The sequence below is a fragment of the Chelonia mydas genome, chromosome 10, assembly GCF_015237465.2.
Source record: "Chelonia mydas isolate rCheMyd1 chromosome 10, rCheMyd1.pri.v2, whole genome shotgun sequence".
Lineage (NCBI taxonomy): Eukaryota > Metazoa > Chordata > Testudines > Cheloniidae > Chelonia > Chelonia mydas.
Genome location: NC_051250.2, coordinates 67,490,033 through 67,510,125, shown reverse-complemented (window position 1 = coordinate 67,510,125; position 20,093 = coordinate 67,490,033). Strand labels below are relative to the sequence as shown.

At 42.9% G+C, this 20,093-nt stretch overlaps 1 protein-coding gene across 2 annotated transcripts; it reads right to left on the bottom strand.

The window, feature by feature from the left end:
• Positions 1 to 566: 566 nt before the first annotated feature.
• MESD (mesoderm development LRP chaperone) lies at positions 567 to 12,454 on the bottom strand. 2 transcript variants are annotated; one of them, XM_043523215.1, is made up of 4 exons: positions 12,253 to 12,454; positions 11,220 to 11,301; positions 6,417 to 6,649; positions 567 to 3,804 (listed from the first exon to the last, which is right to left on the bottom strand). In XM_043523215.1, the coding sequence occupies exons 1-4, from the start codon at positions 12,285 to 12,287 to the stop codon at positions 3,543 to 3,545; spliced, it is 612 nt and encodes a 203-aa protein (XP_043379150.1). In that variant the 5' UTR covers positions 12,288 to 12,454; the 3' UTR covers positions 567 to 3,542. The 2 variants fall into 2 exon arrangements, with proteins under 2 accessions (XP_043379150.1, XP_037766225.1); XM_037910297.2 differs by lacking the exon at positions 11,220 to 11,301 and having other exon boundaries at positions 12,253 to 12,420.
• Between the last annotated feature and the right edge of the window lie 7,639 nt (positions 12,455 to 20,093).

Here is a 20,093-nt window from a genome sequence, read left to right as displayed (position 1 = left end):
GCATGTTGGGATCCACCAGTTGGCTTGGATTCCTGCTTAGTTCACTGCTCCCCAGCATCTTCACTGAGTATATTCAGCCACTGTTGTAAGTTGTCCCTTCATTACACATATTCTGCTCATTGTTCCAAGATCACATCTGATGCAAAAGTATCATTGAAAGAAAACATACACGTGAACTGTGTGCAAGAACTTAAAATGGAATTAAAGAAAATGGATGTCCAGAACACATGCAGGACTCTCACAGTCTGGCTGGACAGCATTCAAAACTAAAAGTACTCAGCTCTCTCTTCTTCCTTTCCGATCCCTATACCTTTGTTTTAGAGATACTAGTTAGGATACTAACAATTGAAAGGTTTCAGAGTAGCAGCCGTGTTAGTCTGTGTTCGCAAAAAGAAGAGGATTACTTGTGGCACCTTAGAGACTAACAAATTTATTTGAGCATCCGATGAAGTGAGCTGTAGCTCACGAAAGCTTATGCTCAAATAAATTTGTTAGTCTCTAAAGGTGCCACAAGTACTCCTTTCCTTTTAAAACTGAAAAAGGAACAGTCAAGAGAATAAACAAAGTGACAATTTCCTGTGCTTTTAATAGGATCATGGCATTCATAACAGATTTAAGAGGTGCAGTGAAGTAACATTAATAGACATAACACTATCTGTTGGCCCTGGAATGAGTGGGTAGGAGAGAGTTAAGAAAAATGGAGTATAGGAGATCTGGGTGAATGTAATACCATATACTTTTCTAATTATTTGAGGATCAAAAAGCATTAACTAATTAATAGTCAGCTATATGCCTATTAAGTGTGTCTAGAGAAAAAGATACTTTTTATATACTAAAAAAACCCAACGAGCTAGCTAACATGATTTGAAACACTATTTAGCACCTAAAGCTGACAGTAAGTGTTGTTTCAAATTATGTTAGCTAGATCAGGTTTAAAATAAAACGACACCTTTTCCCATTTTAGACAGATCCCTGCTGTTGAGCGTTTAGCACTATTGAATCAGGCTACTGTTATTTACCTAAATATGGATTTAGATATTTAACTTTAGATATCCAAATTTTAAAATGTTGGCTTAAGTTTCATTTGTAAGTTGTATTTGGATAGTTTTAATTTTTAATGATTTCCCCCCGCACACACAAAAACTTAGTTGTTTTTACAGTGTCTGTAATATTTTTAAAATTTACATTTTTGTGCTTATACTGCATAGTTTTTGTCAAACTGGATAAAGTGTTCTTGCATGCATCTGGTATATATTATACAATTGAAACACTCCGTAGTCTCCTCAGAGATTAGAATAGCCATGTTAAAAGTCTCTATATCCATACTAAAATATCCTTAGTTTCTAAAGGATTCAAATCCTGTGTTAAGAGAATTCTATAATTTACAAGGTAAATTATAACTTGTTTGTTATACACTAAGAAACATTTTGGATCTTACAGTTTTTCCACTTCAGTTTGCCTGTGATTCTTTCCTGAAAAATGATGCAATACTCCAAATAAAGGCAATGCAGAATGAGTACTTGCAAGCAACAGATCAATGATAGATGAGACAACAATGTGTTTACAAGAGCAGAAAACATTCTGAATATCAAATATCTACAGAGTTGTCTGAACTGCTCTGTATCTTTGCCATGAATAGTAGCACAGAAAAGCGGTATCATTAATCCCCAAGACACAAATGCTTTATAGCTTTTCATTCAAAGTATTGCGCAGATATACATTTACAGCAATCTTTTCTAATGCAATTCACAACAATCTAATCTTTAATTCACACAAAGACCTGCAAGGGGAAGAGTGAAGATATGCATATTAATACCTGCATGTTTCATCAACATAATTTAATCTTCATTTGTGAGTAATTACGGAAACCAGAGAGGGATTAGCCTGTGGCCCAAAGATAAGTTTACTGAAATTAACATATCATGCCCACAATTGTAAAAGGTGAATTTTGAAACAAATTAAACCAGGTTCTATTTGTGTACAAATTTAGTTACATTCTTATTCTGAAACAAACACTAAGTCAACCACTTACAAAATACTTCAATGTAAAAAGATTAACCATTATGGTTCAAGTTAGGACCTTTTAGTTCTTCAAAACACATGAATTTTGGCACCTTAAAAATCAAAGTAACTTTATTTCAGTAATATCAAACATCTAATATTGTGCCTCTTATCCTGAAATCAATGTGTGCTCTGGGTCATTATGCATGTATTCCTCAACATATTTGAGAAAAAACTTCAAAAGTCATACATATATGCGATACAGTTAGAATAAAAAACTTTTATTTAAACAAGTGTCTTTCGAAGAGGATTTAAATCCCCCACCCCCACCCGCAATCAACTTTCCCAGTATTTATGGTTATTGCAAAGGGAGACTGATTTAATTATTTTAATGAGGAAGTATTCAAGTAGACTGGGCTAAGTAGTAAAAACCAACAAATGCTCCCCCTAACTCATTTTAATGGGAGATGTTAGCATGTAACTGACAGAATGGTCAGGGCCTAGATGGCTAGTAGTACATCAATTTTCCTCAGCACTGCAATTAATACTTATAGAGAGAGTTATAAAAGCTCTCAAACCAATAAAAAACAAATTCAGAGTTAAGGCTGCTTCTCTTAACTTACTTGTCTTTCACTCTGTAAGAACTCTGCTTGCTGAAACAAAAACTGGACTGGCAGTTTACACACCAAGGCCCAGATCCCCAAACGTATTTAGGCATCTAGCTCCCACTGAATTCAATGGCAGTTAGGCACCTAAATATGTTTGGGGATTGGCCAAAAGCCTGATTCTTCTTTCACTTAGACCATTTTCAGACTGGCATTGTAACTCCATTGATGCCCATAGGGTTATGCCTCATTTACACAGATACAGATGACCAGAGAATCGGGTCCTGAGAATCTCCTTGTTTTTGCCGATTCAGAGTACAAACAAAACAATCATATATTATGCATGCAGGCACCTGTTTCAATGCCAGCTGGGGTACTTTGAGGGTATACTCTGCCTGAAATCAGAGTACAATTCATTAAAATCATAGCAAACATTACTCACTGAGCAGAGTCTGTATAATGGTTGCCAGGAACATACTGTGCCAGTTCAGTCTACTATCTAGCAGTGAATCATTGATATAACTGACTTACCTAGCCACAATGGCCAACTACTACTAAATATGAACTTTGGTGCACTGTAAGGATCGCAATTCTTTTTCCTTTCTTGTTATATGAACAAAGTCCATAAAATTGGATGCACTGGTGCCTATTTTAACCTTAAACCAATTGAGTAAAACATAAAAATGTTGCAATCTGAAGTAGGCAATCCCAAGACAGTAAACGTTAACTTTGCTGTTACTAAGTAAATGCCCAACATTAATAAGTAAATTGGTGCATTTACACATACAGTCTCTTAAACCCAGTAATCCTTCCTCTTCTTATTCCCACCCCTGCCCCCCTAAAGGCTGCAAAACTTAGAGACAGTTAGTTTCCTCTGTGAACAGCATAGAAGTGTTGATTTTCTATTTACTATATTCAGTATGGTTAATTTATTTGTCATAGATCTTCTCTCTGTTTGGTAGCTCGGTTGTCTTCGAGGGGTTTTGATTTCTTGTCTGCATTTTTTTTCTTGTTAGTTTTCTCTGGTTTGGTTTTATTTTTTACTTTTTCACTTTCTTCTGCTCCTTTCCCAGGATACACTTGACCTTCTAGAGTTACATCTGCACACCTCTCCTGATTTACCAGAAAGTCTTTGATCTCCCACGCATAGCTCCCATCACGTAGCATATAGATGGCACGATTTGAGCCAACAATAAACCTAGATGAAAAAATACTGTCAATTAGCATTAGGTCTTTGAAGTGCTAAAAACATGATGTTTCATTTAGAGCAATTCCAAGAGTAGGGTGCACTTAGTAGCATTAAGTGGTACATCTGCTTTTTTTAAAAAAAAGCAGATAGTGCTCAACCTAAATACACACCACGGCAGCAAGTACAATTTCTTATTAGTCTCTCCAAAAATTTGCTGTTATACAACTATGGCTATTAGCTACACATAAAAGTGTTGATATCTTATAATTAAGCCTGCGAGTTTGTCACAGAGGTCACGGATTCTGTGACTTTCCATGACCTCCATGACTTCTGCAGCGGCCAGTGTGCCTGGCTCGAGGCGGCTCAGGAAGCTCCTGTGCCAGTCGCATCGACCGCTGCTGGGGCAGTCTGGCCACCATGTGCCCAGCAGCAGAGTTTGGGTGTGGGATGGGGCAGGAGGTTGGGGCATGGGACGGGGTGAGGCAGATTCTGGGCAGCGCTTACCTGGGAGGCTCCCCAGAAGTGGTGACATCCCCCTTCGCTCAGCTGCTAGGTGGAGGCATGGCCAGGCAGCTCTGCGGGCTGCCTCTGCTCAGAGCGCTGGCTTTGCAGCTCCCATTAGCAGGGAGCCACGGCCAATGGGATCTTCGAGGCCAGTGCCTGCAGGCTGAGGCAGCAGGCAGAGCTCCCTGGCCCCCCTGCTTAAGACAGAGCTGAGCGAGGGGGGTGTCGCCGCCTCCAGGGAGCCCCCCAGGTAAGCACCGCCTAGAGCCCGGCTCACCCCGTCCTGTGCCCCAACTCCCTGCCCCCTCCCACATCCAAACTGAGTCTGCTGCCGCAGATGCTGGGAGGGGGGGTGGGGAGAGGCGTGGAGGCAGGTAGGCAAACCCACCCCCGCAAGTTTTAGTCATGGGTATTTTTAGTGAAAGTCAGAGACTGGTCACGGGCCATGAATTTTTGTTTACTGCCCGTGACTTTTACTAAAAATACCTGTGACTAAAACATTGCCTTACTTATAATAAATACTCATTAATATGTATAAAACAAAGCAAAGAGGAAAAGTGAAGAATATAAGCTCAAAAACTAAGTAAGAACCAGGACATTAAATTATCTAAAGTTTGTGGCTGTACTGAGACTTGGTGCCTTCAAGGAAACCACAGAAAGACACATTTGCCTATGTTTCAAAAATGTGGTTGATGAATACTTAAGAATATATGAAAAATATTACAAAATTCCATTAAGTAGCTCATAAATAAACTGCCAACATGCATTAAATCTTTCATATAAAAAGAAATAAACAGTATTCCATTACTGGTTGTAAGATCAATATAACAACAGAACTTTGTCTGCCTTCTCATCAGCACAGGCAATCCATCATCCTTCTATTTCAAAAGGATCTCTGAACGTTTATTTTTAGTAAAAGGAATTAAAAGCTTAGTGGTGACACAGACTTCCAGGTGCAATGCTTTCCCATCAAGCACATAAACAATTACAATTAAAAAGACAGATGGCTGGATTGAGTTAGAAAAAGGCTAGGCCATACAGACACTATGACTAAGGGCTGGTCTACACTATACAGTTAGGTCGACATATGGCAGCTTATGTCAACCTAATTATGTCAACGTCTACATTCCAGCCTTCCTCCCACCAATGAAAGTGCCCTACCACGCCAATATAATAACTCTACCTCCATGAGAGGTGTAAGGCTTAGTTGGTATAGTTAGTGCAACACAGTGTCTGTGTAGATGCTGCATCCCTTACACTGGCTGTCTTGTCAATTTCACAGCAGGCAAAAGAAACCCCCCCCGCTCCCTGCAGAGTTGGGCGGCTGGACCCTGCCCCCAGCTGAGAGCCAGGGCAAGAAGCCCAGGTGGCTCCCTGCCCGCTCCTGGCACTACTGGCAGGAAGCTACCAGCGGAGCTGAGAGACTGGGTTCTCAGGTCCCCACACTACCCCTCTTAGGTTGGTGGAAGCGCTGCTGGTGAGGATGCACACCACTGACCCAAGGAGGGTAGTGTGGACATGCACCACCACAGAGATTACTTCGATGGCTGTAAGTCGACCTCATAAAGGTTGACTCACGTTTATAGTCTAGACCAGGGATCGGCAACGTTTGGCCCGTGGCCCGCCAGGGTAAGCCCCCCGGCAGGCCGGGTCGGTTTACCTGCCGCGTCCGCAGGTTCAGCTGATCACAGCTCCCCACTGGCCGCGGTTCGCCGTGTCAGGCCAATGGGGGCTGTGGGAAGCGGCGCAGGCTGAGGGATGTGCTGGCCGTGACTTCCCGCAGCCCCCACTGGCCTGCAGCGGCGAACCGCAGCCAGTGGGAGCTGTGATCGGCCAAACCTGCAGATGCAGCAGGTAAACAAACCGGCCCAGCCCGCCAGGGTAACGCAGGCCAAACGTTGCCGATCCCTGGTCTACACATACCCTAAGTTTTAAAAAGCTTTGTATAACTGACCACATTACTACCAAGGAGGCTTGAAGAAAGGTTAAAAAGGTATAAACAGTGATTTAGGAGAGCAAAGGGACTGAAAGAAACAGAACAGCTTTGAAGAACACTCTGAGAAAGAAACATCAGGGTCCTGTCAAAGCAATACAGAACTTTGAAGACAATTGTTTACCTTTGTACATCATAGTTTGCATTGAAGAGACTGCCCTGCCACAGGCTGGTAATTTCCTCAGTCTCCTTTTCAGTGGGATTTCCTGACACTGTGACAAACATCATAAGAGTCTTCCCTTTTTTGGTCATTTTCAGGATACTTTCAGGCTTGCTTGGATCAATTTTGGAGAAGTCTATTGGTGCTGATGGCCTTTTGTGTTCAGGAAGATCTCCCTCTTCTATGTCATCATCTTTCTGTTTTGAAACAAACAGATTTTAATTACACATAAAACTTAAGATGCCACCTCGATATAAACTCCAACCTATTGCAAAACTATTCTTTTAATATTTGTCACTGTTTAGCTTAGAGAATTATTAGACGCTGCTTGTGATAAAGAGAATGTTGTGTTTGATTTAATGATGAGGATTCCAAAATAAAGACAAATATAGCAAATTGCATCTCCTGAACTCTTTACTGGGAGACTGCTCCAATTCTTAAGCGATATTTACTGACCTTCTGTGAATCCTTCCCTTCCCTCCCCCATCACCTTATATATGCCACATGCTTAGGGAAGAATTCTGCCCTTATTCACACCCCTGAAGTCCCACTGACTTCAATAGGGATACAAGGGTAAAAAACTACAAACAAAATTTGACACATTCATTGCATACTACATAAGAAATGTAATTTAATTGGCACCAAGACAGTTACGTCATCCACATGTTCTATATACTCATTTATGCAAGACACAAAGAAGCAATAAACACTTCAATGCATCTTGTGTACTTTGTGGAACAAACAAAGGCAGTGTTGCAATGTACATGTACAACCCCCCCCCCGCCCCTTTCAGGGTTAGTAGCTTTTTTTTTTTTTTTTTTTTTTTTTTAAATTTAGGTCTCCTGTACATTTACTTTCATTTCTACACCATGCCCTATACCATCTTATGTATCAGGTATTATCCTCTGACCACAAGATGGAGACAGGAAAAGACAATGCAATGTATCTTCCCCTTTAAAGGGGCTGGTTCGGATGAATGAGTGCAGCTGTTTTCCTGTCTGGAACAAGTGGAGTTTGCTTTTTTACTGATTAACCTAAGTTTTTAAATTGAATCTCTATCACAATGTTGTTCTCCAGTCTTTTACTTTGGGGAATTAAAGTGTCACTTCTTAAATAGGTATTTAAGCTTTTCCTTCTTCAGTGCTTGCAAACTAGTTTTGATTGAACTTTTGTGAGTTGTGTATAGAAAGCATGGCGGGAGGGAGGAGAGAACAGTTGCCTAATGGATTGAGCTCAGAAATTCTAACTGTGTTCCCAGCTCTGCTACCGATTTACTGTGTAGCCTTGAGTAAATCATTTATGGTGGATTTTTCACAAGCATCTAAGTGATTTAATACCACAAACCCCATGGGAACAAAAAAAAAAAAACCACACTTCTGAAAATCCCATCTTTATTCTCTCTGTCTTAGTCCCCATTCCTGCAAATTGGGAATAGCACTTTTTGGGGATGCTAAGAAAAGCCATGTTTGTAAAGTATTGTGAAAGCATAAAGCATATTACTGAGAAATAATTTTTCGGAAACAGAAAAGCAATTCTCAGTACTATTTTAAAATTAGCTTAAGCCCCACAAATGTAGCTTATTTTGTACTTGTGAAAAGGGGAGCTAGGAATACAAAGTTTCAGCTAATCCTTATACTTTACACAAACTGGCTAAGACTGCAGTAACAACACATGCCTGTTAATATCCATTAGCTGAATGGCTGTAAACATTTATTCGTTTTCTCAAAGTAGTATTGCTTTGGTTTGAGTAAGTATAACCTTCCATCAAAAGGAGTGATTGACAGCTTCTCCACATGGCACTTCATCACTTGAAGACCTCTCAGAAAGCTTTATAAGAGATACATATTACTGTGTGAAGTCCAAAACTACTAACTGAAAGCAAGACAAATAAGTGATTTTCAAGTTTAAAATGAATACGTACGTCTGCCAGGCAAGTATGAACATGAAGTTTCACAAAGAAAGTACTAAATGGATTAAATGATACACATACATTTCTTCTTTATCTGTTTTCTCCTCACATACCGCTTCCTGAACTATGAATGAAAAATGAACTCTCTCTGTTATTGATTTCCACATACTGTATTGTATATATTTCTATTACAGAATTAGCCAAAGAAACTACAATGATTTATGAATTTAGCTCTGAGTCAAGTCTGGGGAATGCCGAAGTTTAAAATTAGTGCAAGAATAAATGGTTTTAAAGAATATAGGTTTTAGCCATGGAAAGAATTCTGGCGCAGATTTTGGCTCCACTTCTAGCTCTCTTATGCTCTTTAGACTATACAAAGTAGAGGGAAAGCAACCGTGGAGGGGCTGTTAGAGATTACCCTGACATTTTGGAACCCTTGGGTGGCATAAAGAAGATGTACTGTGCTCTATGCTACTTGCCCCCCCTAGTATAATGGGAAAGGCCTGAGCACAATGCATGCTGGCCAATCACTGCCCTCTTTAACTCCCCCTGGAGCCATTAAAAGCATAAATTAAAAACCCTTAAATTCCTTTAACTGTTACATGTCTGGTTCAGTCCCATGAGCTCGCAGGTTTGAGACAGGCATAAAGGGGGCTTAGTGGTAACTTTGCCTTCCTCATCTGTGTCAAGAATGAGTTCAGAACAATTGAAGATTATGCCCTGTGTATATAAAAAGATATATGGTAGATTATTTTAGGATGAATACAAACTTTATTTAATAATCAGGAATTAATCCTCAAAATCCCGGTGAGACCAGCAAATATTTTCATTATACAAGTGGGAAAGCTGGGGGGGGGGGGGGGGGGGAGAAGGGGGCGTAAAGTAACTTGTCCAAAGCCACCCAGTAAGTTAGGAGAAGTCAGGAAGTATTAAAATTCAAATCCTGGCTCAGCTAACACTACAACCAACCATTCTTCCATATGGTCTCATTTTTATCAATCACATTCTCTGTTATAACGCTCCTTTTCTTCCCTGCCCTTTATCTGCCACTTCCAGTTTGCTCATCCCACACATTTACAACTACTTCAAATTTCCCTTCCGACACCCAGAAGGTTGGGGGAGTGGGTGACAAAGGCAGGGGGACATGAAGAGGAGGAGGAGAGTGCACATATAGCCCTCTTACAAACACTTCAGCCTCCCAAGGCCTGTGTGCTCTTTTGGCAGCCCCCTGGGAAGGCAGGGTGTGACTCCCACTTTCCAATCCTTGCTGTTGGTTACCATAGAGATAGGAAACACTAAAAAAATAAGGCTGTTCACAAGGAAATATATTAGCTAGTCATGATTACCATCATTTTAAACCAAGGGTTAAATCATGTTTTAACATCATTTTAGTTAAAATATATTAGGTTACATAATTTCTAATGCAACGCTTTTTTCCTGTAGACAAGGCCTTAGTGCCAGTTCATCGAACGAGAAGTCCAGAAGCTGTTCAACAAAAATACTCAATTCAGCAGAATCAGGTGGCTTTTCTCTTCTCTGCAAAAATCTCCTGTGTGAAAGGCACAAGCAAAAACCAGTTCCCACACTTTGACTTGGAACCCTGTGTAACTGGGTACAGACAAAAGTGATATATCTTCACCTCTGCTCTTTTCAAAAACTGAACAAAACATTCTGGATAAGAACCATAGGGGAAGGAATGGAATCAGAAGGTTCTGTGGCATTTGGGAGAGGCAAATAGAAAAGACAGCAGATGGGGAGGAAAGAAATAGAAGAGTGTGTAGCAACAGAAGGATCCAGGGAGAGACAGGGAACAGGCAATAAAGGAAAGTTAACAGAACATAAGAACCATCTGACCTAGTATGGCCAATGATCCATCTAGCCCAGTATCCTTTCTTCCTATAGTGGCCGATGTCAGATTCTTCAGAGGAAATGAACAGAACCGGCAATTACTAAGTGATCCATCCCATTATCTGGCAGTCACCATTTTGTATGTATAGCTGGGATTATGTTTTCTAGCGTGCATTACTTTGCATTTAACAGCATTGAATTTCATCTGCCATTTTGTGCCCAAACCACCAAGTTTTGTGAGAGCTGCAGTCAGCTTTGTAACTTGCTGCAGTCAGCTTTGGTCTTAACCCTAACCCTAACCAATCTGTCTTGAGTAATTTTGTATCATCCCCAAACTTTGCCACCTCACTGTTTACCCCATTTTCCAGATCTCGTATGAATATGTTTGAACAGCAATAGCCCCAGAACAGATCCTTGGAAGACACTGCTATTCACCTCTCTCCATTGTGAAAAATCACCATTTACTCCTTCCCATTGTTTCCTTTTAGCCAGTTACTGATCCATCCTCTTAGCCCATAACGGCTTAGTTTGCTTAAGAGCCCTTGGTGAGGGACCTTGTCAAAGACTTTCTGAAAGTCCAAGTACACTATATCCACTGGATCCTCTCAAAGTGACTCTTCCCCAACTAAAAAGAAAAGGAGTACTTGTGGCACCTTAGAGACTAACCAATTTATCTGAGCATGAGCTTTCGTGAGCTACAGCTCACGAAAGCTCATTCTCAAATAAACTGGTTAGTCTCTAAGGTGCCACAAGTACTCCTTTTCTTTTTGCGAATACAGACTAACACAGCTGTTACTCTGAAACCTTCCCCAACTAATTGTGTTCATCTGTGTGTCTGATAATTCTATCCTTTAGTATAATTTCAATCAATTTGCCTGGTACTGAAGTTAGGCTTACCAGCCTGTAATTGCCAGGAACACCTCAGAAGCCTTTTTTAAAAAAACTGGCTTTTACCAGCTGACTGGTAGATAGCTAATGTAACAGGCTAATTTAAGCAATAGGTTACATACCACACTTAGTAGTTCTGCAATTTCATATTTGAGTTCCTTCAGAACTCTTGAGTGAATATCTTCTGGTCCCGGTGACTTATTACTGTTTAATAAATAAAGTTATTAACATGTATGAGTTGTACATGTCTGCAAGATTGGGGCCTCAAATAGGAACCAGTTTGAAAGTCAGTCTAGTTGGGAAGAGACAGTGGAGAACAAAGTGGGCTACAATTAGTTGAACCGAGTGATATGTGGTACCTTAATTTGTGCTCTTAACCACAACTACCTAGTAGAAGTCATTTATCTGTTCATTCAATCTCACAAAATAACAATCTACTTGCTCACTAGCGTTGACCACAGCAGAGCTCTCAAGCAGGGAGGGAATCAAGTACTGGCCATGGTGAAGTGGAGAGGGCTCAAACTGCTCGCTCCCAGGGTTACTTGTACTCAGCCCAAACTGTAACTGGGGGTTTCAGGAAGATGAGGGAAGGGGGGTCAAGGGTGACTAGGGTCCTACCTATTCCATCAACACCCCCCCCCCTCCAACCTTTTAACGCAACCACCTGATGGAGGTGGAACATGTCACAGCGGGGCCGAACCCCTTGGTCAGCCGGGGAACCCCGACGCCACTAGCACAGTTCGCCCCCCCCCCCTTGCCAGGGGAACCCCGGCCCGTTCTCCCCCGCCCAGCGGCGGGAACTGGCCATCGCGCTCCCCGCCCAGGCGCACACCGGCTCCAACAGCGGCTTTGCGGGAAGGGCCCCGCCGCCCGTTGGGGCAGCAGAGCGCCCTCCCATCGGCCGCGCCCGAGCTGCGCGGAGCCCCGGGGCGCGGGAGTGCAGCGAACAGCGATGGCGGGGGGAGGATCCGAGAGACCGGAGGCGGCCGAGGGGCCAGCGGGGAGCACACGTCAGTTGGGGCTCAGCGGTGGGGGGCGGGGAAGCTGAGCGGGGACGTGGACACAGGGGGAGCGGTGAGGGGCTGAGGGGGGCTCAGTGACGGGGGCACCATGTGGCCTGAGCGGGGCGCCGCGGGTCCCCGGCCCAGCCCGTACCTCCCACTGCTCCAGCAGCCGCGCCATGTCCGCATCGTTATAATCCCGAATGTCCTTCTTCTTGGCGGGCTGGGCCCGCCGCTTCCCCTCCGGCTCACCGGCCCCGGCGGCCGCGACCAGCAGCAGCACCACCAGGCCCAGGCGGGCCCAGCTCGCGGCCGCCGCCATCTTCTCCGCGCGGAGGAGGTGGCTCCTCCGCGTCCCGCCTCCGGGGGGCGGGGGCAACAGCGGCTCGGCCTCTGCCCGGGGGCCCGGCCTGAGATCCGGGAGCTGGGGCGGCGGCCGGCCGGCGGGAGATGGCGGTAGGGCAGCCGCTGCCCCCGGCCTGCGTGGAAGCCCGAGGGAGCTGGAGCAGGGGCTGGCCGTATAGCGGTCAGGGATAGGAAACCCGAGGCAGGAGGCCCGCCCGCCTCACCCTTATCAGGAAGGGGTCACGCCTCGATTCCCAGCCGGGCGTGACACTGGGGGCCAGCCTCTGCACGCGTAGGCCCAGCTCAAGCCCTCCTGGAGGCTGAGGGACTGCCTGGGCGTAACCCAGGGCGGAATTTGGCCCGGTCGCTGTAATGAAAAGACACCCAAGGTTTGAAAAGACCGTTCAAAAAGTGATGTAAACGTTTAACGTCTTTGAGAGATTGCTCACCGCTCTCCTTTCCTTCAGCAGGGTGAACGGCTGCCCCAAATGTTCAAAAGTCATGAGTCAAGCTTGAGATTGGCTTTAAAATCATGAGACTATGTAAAAATAAGAGCTGTAGTGTTTTTATTTGCTATCTGCTTTTTGAGCCTTTTAGACGCACTGGGTGGGGAGGTCACATTTTAAAGCTTTCTCCACAGCCACAAGGGCGAGAAATGTGCTGTTTCCTTAAGAGCCAAGGCTGACATCATCACATATCCACTTGACTCCAGGAGCTGGAGCTTTAAAGAAAACAATAATTATCATGAGACTCAGGACAAAAGCACGAGAGTTGGCAATACTGCAGATGTGTTTAGTCTGTGCTGTAAGGATTGGCTCCCAGCGTTGGAGAGCTTCTGGAACTCGTCCCAGAGATCTCATGCATTTGTAGCAGAAGTCTTGCTTTAACTGACATGTAGTCTCTGCAGGGTGAAACAGTAATCGATGGAGGGGTCATAGCTTCTAAGGCAGCTTGGAGAGGGCCAGCACTGCTTTCAGGACCTTGGCAGGTGGACTGGAGTCCATATGACAGGAAGGGCAGCTGGATAGAGGATGTGTCTGAGTGTATGCCCAGAAGTCCAGAGTTTAAGGAAGCAACTGGCCTCTGTTCCAGAGCCAGCAAATCTAAGAACCCATGGGATCCAAGGCTTGGGTCTGGTACAGCTGCCTTGGTCTGCCAAGGTGTGCTCAGCTAGGGCTGTAAAAACCATAATATGTGATCATTTTCTAACATTTTTACTACAAATGTGCAGAAGAAACAGGAAGTTGTTAAACCATAAGCCTATTCCTGTAGTTTGTTAAATGAACAGTAACCAAATCAGTGTTTTAATTAGCTGCCATTTCACAAAGCTGTTCCATAAATTATTAATTTACATATTTGTTCAAGGATTTGGCACTGTATCTAATATCTGGTCTGGTATATCAGATTGCCATAGTTAATGTTGCTTTTATTAAAGATGATTCTGGTAACATTTTTATTGCTGGAAGATGTTTACATTTACTGAAAACATTCACATTTACAGACTAAATAGTCAAAGTTTAGAAAGCTGGATCTCTGTCTCTGATTTTGGTGTATGTAAATAAAAAATACAGTCCACTAAGTTTCTAATTTGAAATATTGTCTCTACTAACACATTCTCTCTCATAAAAACAAAAAAACCCTCTTTACTTTGTCTTCTGTTGCTCCTATTCCACATACAAGTTCTGCTTGCCTTACTCTCATGAGTAGTTCACTTTACCTAAATAGAACTACTTGTATGAGTCAGGTGAGTAGGTGGTTCTGAATATCCTATAGTGCACAATATTATGCATTTCTTCTAAATGTACTAAAGCTTTTGTATGTTGTATTCTGCATTTCAGGGACAGGAATGTTTCTTATACAAGGCTGGGATCTTACAACTGGCTCCATGTGGGCAGAACCCCACTCAAATCAATCATGGCTTGCATGGAGCCATTTGCAGGATCAGGGCCTTAGCAAGGGAATATTTCTGAGCTTTATGGTTCTTCCTACCCCAGTGATACTCATGGAAAACAAGAATAATGCAATCCTAAATATATACCATAGAAGATTGATGTGCATGTAAATAATTGATTAACTTCTAACTTCATTTATTTTTACTCAGGGATAAGTTTTTTTATTTAGTGAATTGGTTATGTTCAGCAAATCACATGGATTTATAAAGAGCACTTTTAAAAATTAGGCACACTTTAAAATCTAAAAACGTTCACATTACTTGAAAAGGCTTTTTAAAAACTTTCACTTACAGTCAAGTTGCCTACGCATTTTCTCTGCAGATCACAGCAAAAAGTAAGGCATTCCACCTCCCCAACTGAAGATTCAGTGGTCTATCCAATGGCTTAGAGAGCTGTCCAGATGCGGTCATACCAGACAACATGTGCAACAGGTTACGTTTACAGTTAGTGTAAAGCTATGGTAGAAAGTTACTAGGACTGTAAATCTATGCCCTCTTGTTAATGTAAAACAAAATTATCTACTGTGGGCTGGTCAGGAAGTGGACCTTTGAGAGAAGTCAGGATGTTCTTAAATTTATCCCTCAAGAATCCCAAATTGGGTTTTTCTTTTTACTTGATTTAAATTGGTATCTATATTTTTAACTCTCAAATTATTTCCCATGTGCAAAATGTGTTGCGTATACCGTGTTCCTTTGGAACTCGGAGATTAAAGAACCTGGTTTTTGGCTGAAGAAAGACTCTCTGTTTTTTCTGTTTCCTAAATATTAGAAGGAGGAAGAGGCAGCAGCTGGAGGACATGCAACTGGAGGTCCAGCTATGCTGCAAGCCAGGACCTGTTTGAGACTACACCACAGGCCAGTCAGTCCTGGCAGTCGAGCACAGGTGAGTTTGATGCAGGGGAAGGAAGCTCGAGCTAACTACTCGAGCTATACGAGTAGTTCCCATTACAATGATGGTGTCCCCAACTTAATAGGATGCAACTATCGACATTTCATTAATTTGTACTAGAAAAGATAGCAGTACAACAAAGAGAGGTAGGATCCGTGGTAGGATGCTCTCCCATGCCAGTCAGTGATAACTTCGGAAGGCACCATTGCAGTAAACAGGCTAGCAGAATATGAGTCTGGGTGGCTTTGGGATGCCAGCAGCAGCTGTGCTCTCCATACCTTTGTTACCCTTAGAAGTGAGATATCAGCTAAAATCACCACTGCTGGTGGACAATGGTGCCAGTATTCAATGCCATTGCCCTATACTCATAGTTTTATGCAGTTGAACAATTCCTTCCTCATTTCCCTTATCCCTGGCAGGCCATACTTACCATGGCTGGTGTTGTGAGTGGTGTCATGCAAAGCGTCAATAGGCATGTATGGTTAAAACTTTAGGGGACCAAGGGAAGGGAGTTCTGAATCTTAACTTACACTTTCCATTGTGACTACACTGACAGTGGTACCTTTCTGTGTTTTATCTGTAGCTGCTGCTGTAGTGGCCTTGAGGGGTTCCCCCTCCACACCTCCTGGAATGCCTGAGCCAGATAAGGAGGAGAAAGAAGAGGTCTTGAGATGACATGTTGAGCAAGATCCTACAAGCTGGTGCTTCATTAGACCATGAGCAGAGGGCCTGGAGGATGAATATTGCAGACTATATGGAGAAGGAAAGAGTGGACATGAGAGAGGCCCAGGAGTTCCAACAGGAAAAGGAGAGGGAGATTCACCAGGATATAATGGGGTTTTTCCAGCAGCAGCCACAGATGCTGCAGACTCTTGTGTACCTAGAGGTTCAACAATCATGGGCTCGCCCCCTCCTTTGCAATCCCTGGATAACTCAATTTTAGCACCTCCCTACATCCCCCTCAGTATTCCATGTGGCATCAGGGGTTGCATCCCTCTCACTCCATACTGGGAGACAGTTAGGACAACCATAGCGTCACACACATTGACCGGTGAGAGCCATGGTTGCTATAGGGGTGTCCCCAAAATGGATGTTTCCCCTTGTTAAGTTCTGTTCCATGTGCTGCAGAATGCCTGGTGGTACTGAAAGCACGCATTTACGCGTTATTGTACAGTATGACAACTCATAGGATCAGAGACAGTGTAATAATCATAAATGTACAGTGAGCACCACAAAATGAATAGGTGCATTGACCGTGTTATATTCATAGATGCACACCAAGCACCACACAATTGCTAATAGCCCTCAAAACTGCAGGGCCCAGGTAGATCACAGTCCACCATAACACATTACTGTGGCTGGCTCTTAAAGTGCTCCTTCAAAGCCTCCGTGAGCCCTATAGCTTTGCATTGAGCTTTTCTAATGCCCTTGTGTCAGGCTGTTTGAACTCAGCGTATAGCTGCTTCACCTGCGCCCTTCTCCCCTTTGCTTCACAAGATACTGTGCAGGACACAACTGGTAGCTATAACCATTGGGATATTTTTTTCATTGCTATCCAGTCTTAGGAGTAAACAGTGCCAGCATCCTTTCATTCTACCAAAAGTACATTCAACTGTCATTCTGCCCCTGCTGAGCTGGTCATTGAATCTTTCTTTGGTGCTGTCATGGCAAGTATATGGCTTTATGAGCCAGGGAAGCAAGGGTAGACTGAGTTCACCAGGATCACCATTATTTCAACATTGCCAATGGTAATACACTGGTTGGAAAAGGAAGTCCTGGCTTGCAGCTTTCTGAACAGTTCTGTGTTCTTCAAGATGCAAGTATCATGCACCTTCCCTGACCAGCCATTACTGATGTCACTGAAGCATCGCTGGTGATACACCAATGCTTGCATAATCATAGAAAAGTAGCGCTTTTTGTTGACATACTCTGAGGCAAGCTGGTCCAGTGCCAAAATAGGAATGCACGTGCTACCTGTTGCTCCACTGCAGTTCAGGAACCACGTTGCTGCAACTCCATCCATTATGTCCTGCATTGCCAAGAGTCACACTGCTGCATAACAGGAGACTTTTAATGGCCCCCACAATGGATTTTCCACTTCCAGAATGTTTTCCCACTGACCAGAATCAATGCAAAGTTACAAGTTTCCACAGTGCAGTCACCACTCAATTCTCTATTGTCAATGCAGCTCTCATTCTGGTGTCCCTGAACTGGAGGGCTGGGGTGAGATCCAGGAATGTGGCCTTGGAAGTTGTGCATCTGAAAGTTTTGCAGCCACTGCTTGTCGGCCAAAACCTGCATTACAATGCAACCCCATCCGTCAATGCTTGTTTCTGAGGGACAGAAGCGGCATGCCAACATCTGCAGCTGCTCTGTGAATGCTACCAACAACCTTGAATTGGTTTTCACTATGTTCCATAGCAATGCTGGAGGATCATGCGTCCTGTGTTTGCAATGCTCACGAGCTTCTGTCAGAGATGGTGGACAACAAGCAGGGTTACATGGATGTGCGAGATTTCTTTTTAGAATGATTGGATATGGATGATATTATGGGATGGAGAAAGTTGCTTGCTGGGAAGTTAACCTTTAGCTCCCAGTCCCCCCTGCACGTTTCTGCCCCACCATGCATTGCCAAAACTTCCTAAAAGACAATGTGTTGAACATAGACGAGTTGCACACTGGGATACCTACCCACGGTGCATCAACAAAAGCGCTCCTGGTGAGTATGCACACCATCAACACGGGGAGCCAAGTATACATGCACACAAGCAATAAACTAACTGTGGTTGCTTTATGCCCATATAACTTGCGACAGCAAAAGTTTGTAGTCTAGCCATGACCTCAGTATCACTTCAGGAGCCTTGAATCCATTTCACTCATGAAGTGAGAATACACACTAAGTAGATTGGTTAGGTTTAGAGAACAGATATGTTGTTTGCCACAGCTAGCCAGAGCCCAGATATAGGCTCAAGCTGCAAAATTCAGGACTGAATCCAAACTTCTTCAAAGTTAGGGTTGGTTGGGATCTAGGTCATAGTCTGAGCCAGCCATGAAGCTCTGATTCAGCCACTGATTTCTCCAAAATTCAGGGCTATACTGATCTGGAGTTTAGACTTGGCCATATCTTTACAATTAACCATACACATACATACACAGTAATGTATTTTATATATATAATGACACTAGGAATTAACTGCATCCTGACTGATTAAGCCAAGCTTTTGGGGGAAGTGCTGTGCCAGTTTTGTTGCTGGAATCCATTGATTTCACCAGTTGGCACAAATTCCATAGATATAGATTCTGTCCAAGTGCTGCACTATTCAATCAGCTCCAGTAGGGCTAGACACTGTTATCTTTAATCTCTGCAATGCTGTAGAATATCCATGTTAATGTTAGTCTCATTGTAAAATTTGCTTTTATTTCAACTGCAAATTTTCACGGATTATACCTACATATTGATCACGTAGATTCTGATTATCATGTTAGGAAAGAATTAGGGGAAATGAATGTTGGATGAGGCTCATGCATCTCCCCTAGGGACTCCAGTTGTAGTCTAATTTCCCATTCCAAATTAAATTAATTTTAGAGTCTCAGTTTGGTTTTAGGTTATTTACAGCCCAGTTCTGGCACCCTTACTCAGAGTAAATAGTACTTTACTTTGCAAGGAGTCCTATTGATTTTTAGTAGGACTACTTGCAGAGTAAATTACTACTAAATGGGAGTTAAGGTGCCAGAATGAGGTACCTCTAATTATTAGCAGCTCTCCTTACAGAACACACACAAAGTGGGGAGATTGTAGGATTGGGGAATTTCTGCAATGATAACATGAAAAACATCTATTAAAGCAGGCTGATGATATACATTAAAAAAAACAAAAGCCTTTCAGAGCTGTACAGCTGCAGGACACAACCCATTTACCAAAAGAGCAATCCAGGAAGGGTGGGCCTCTGCACATTTTGTAGCGAACACTTTGATCTTAACAAAAACAGACCTAAGGGTTTTAAGGGAAGGTCTGGGATTCCTATTTACGCTGGACCATTCTTACCAATCTGGTATTCACAACTGTATAAAGTGCTTTGGAATTTCAAACCAGTCTGTGTCTACAAGCATGCTAGATTGTGTCTGGCCCTGTTTGGGTGTGCAAAGAGAAGAGAGAGGCCACAAGGAACCACTTTGCCCTCTGCCTACCCCTAGGTGCTAGCCTCATGAAATGGCTTGTTGGGAGGGAAGATGGAAACATGAGGTGGAGGTCATTAGAGCTCTCAGATTGGGCCAGCATAGAAAATGTATGCTGCAGCCTTCCAAAGAGTGGCAGAGCAGTTTTAGAGCTACATTTTCTTTTTAATTAAATGTTTTTCTTTTCTCTGTTGCTGTGTGAAAGACCCACACTAAGAGTAGGGGGAAACTGACTATATATGGGAAACAGTGAAAACAACTATACACAAAGTTGTGTCAAATAAACAAAGAGCACAAAATGAAAAAGTTTTTTTTTCTTCCGATCTCTTTCAGTTTAAAGTAATCTTAGATGTCATGTGCAGCAACAGGAGCTAAACATATTTCAAACGTAAACTGTGATGTTTAAGGTGCTGGTATTTTTCTTTAATTGTATTTTTCTCATGTCACAAATAGAACTTTTGATTATACAGCATGAAACTAAAGTTGCTCAAAATGTGAAAAATCAGGTCTTTTTTTTTTTTAAAGAACACTGCTACTGTGCCAAAAACTAAAGACATACAATTATTTTAGAATATGAAAAATCAAACTTGTGCAAAGATATAACATTTATGTTATTTGTATTTTGCTGACCGTC

Coding starts and splice junctions, on each gene's coding strand:
- MESD (XM_037910297.2), bottom strand. CDS start 12,420: ATGGCGGCGGCCGCGAGCTGGGCCCGCCTGGGCCTGGTGGTGCTGCTG. Junction 6,650..12,252: donor GGCTGCTGGAGCAGTGGGAG/GTACGGGCTGGG, acceptor GTTTCAAAACAG/AAAGATGATGACATAGAAGA. Junction 3,805..6,416: donor GCAAACTATGATGTACAAAG/GTAAACAATTGT, acceptor TTTTTCATCTAG/GTTTATTGTTGGCTCAAATC.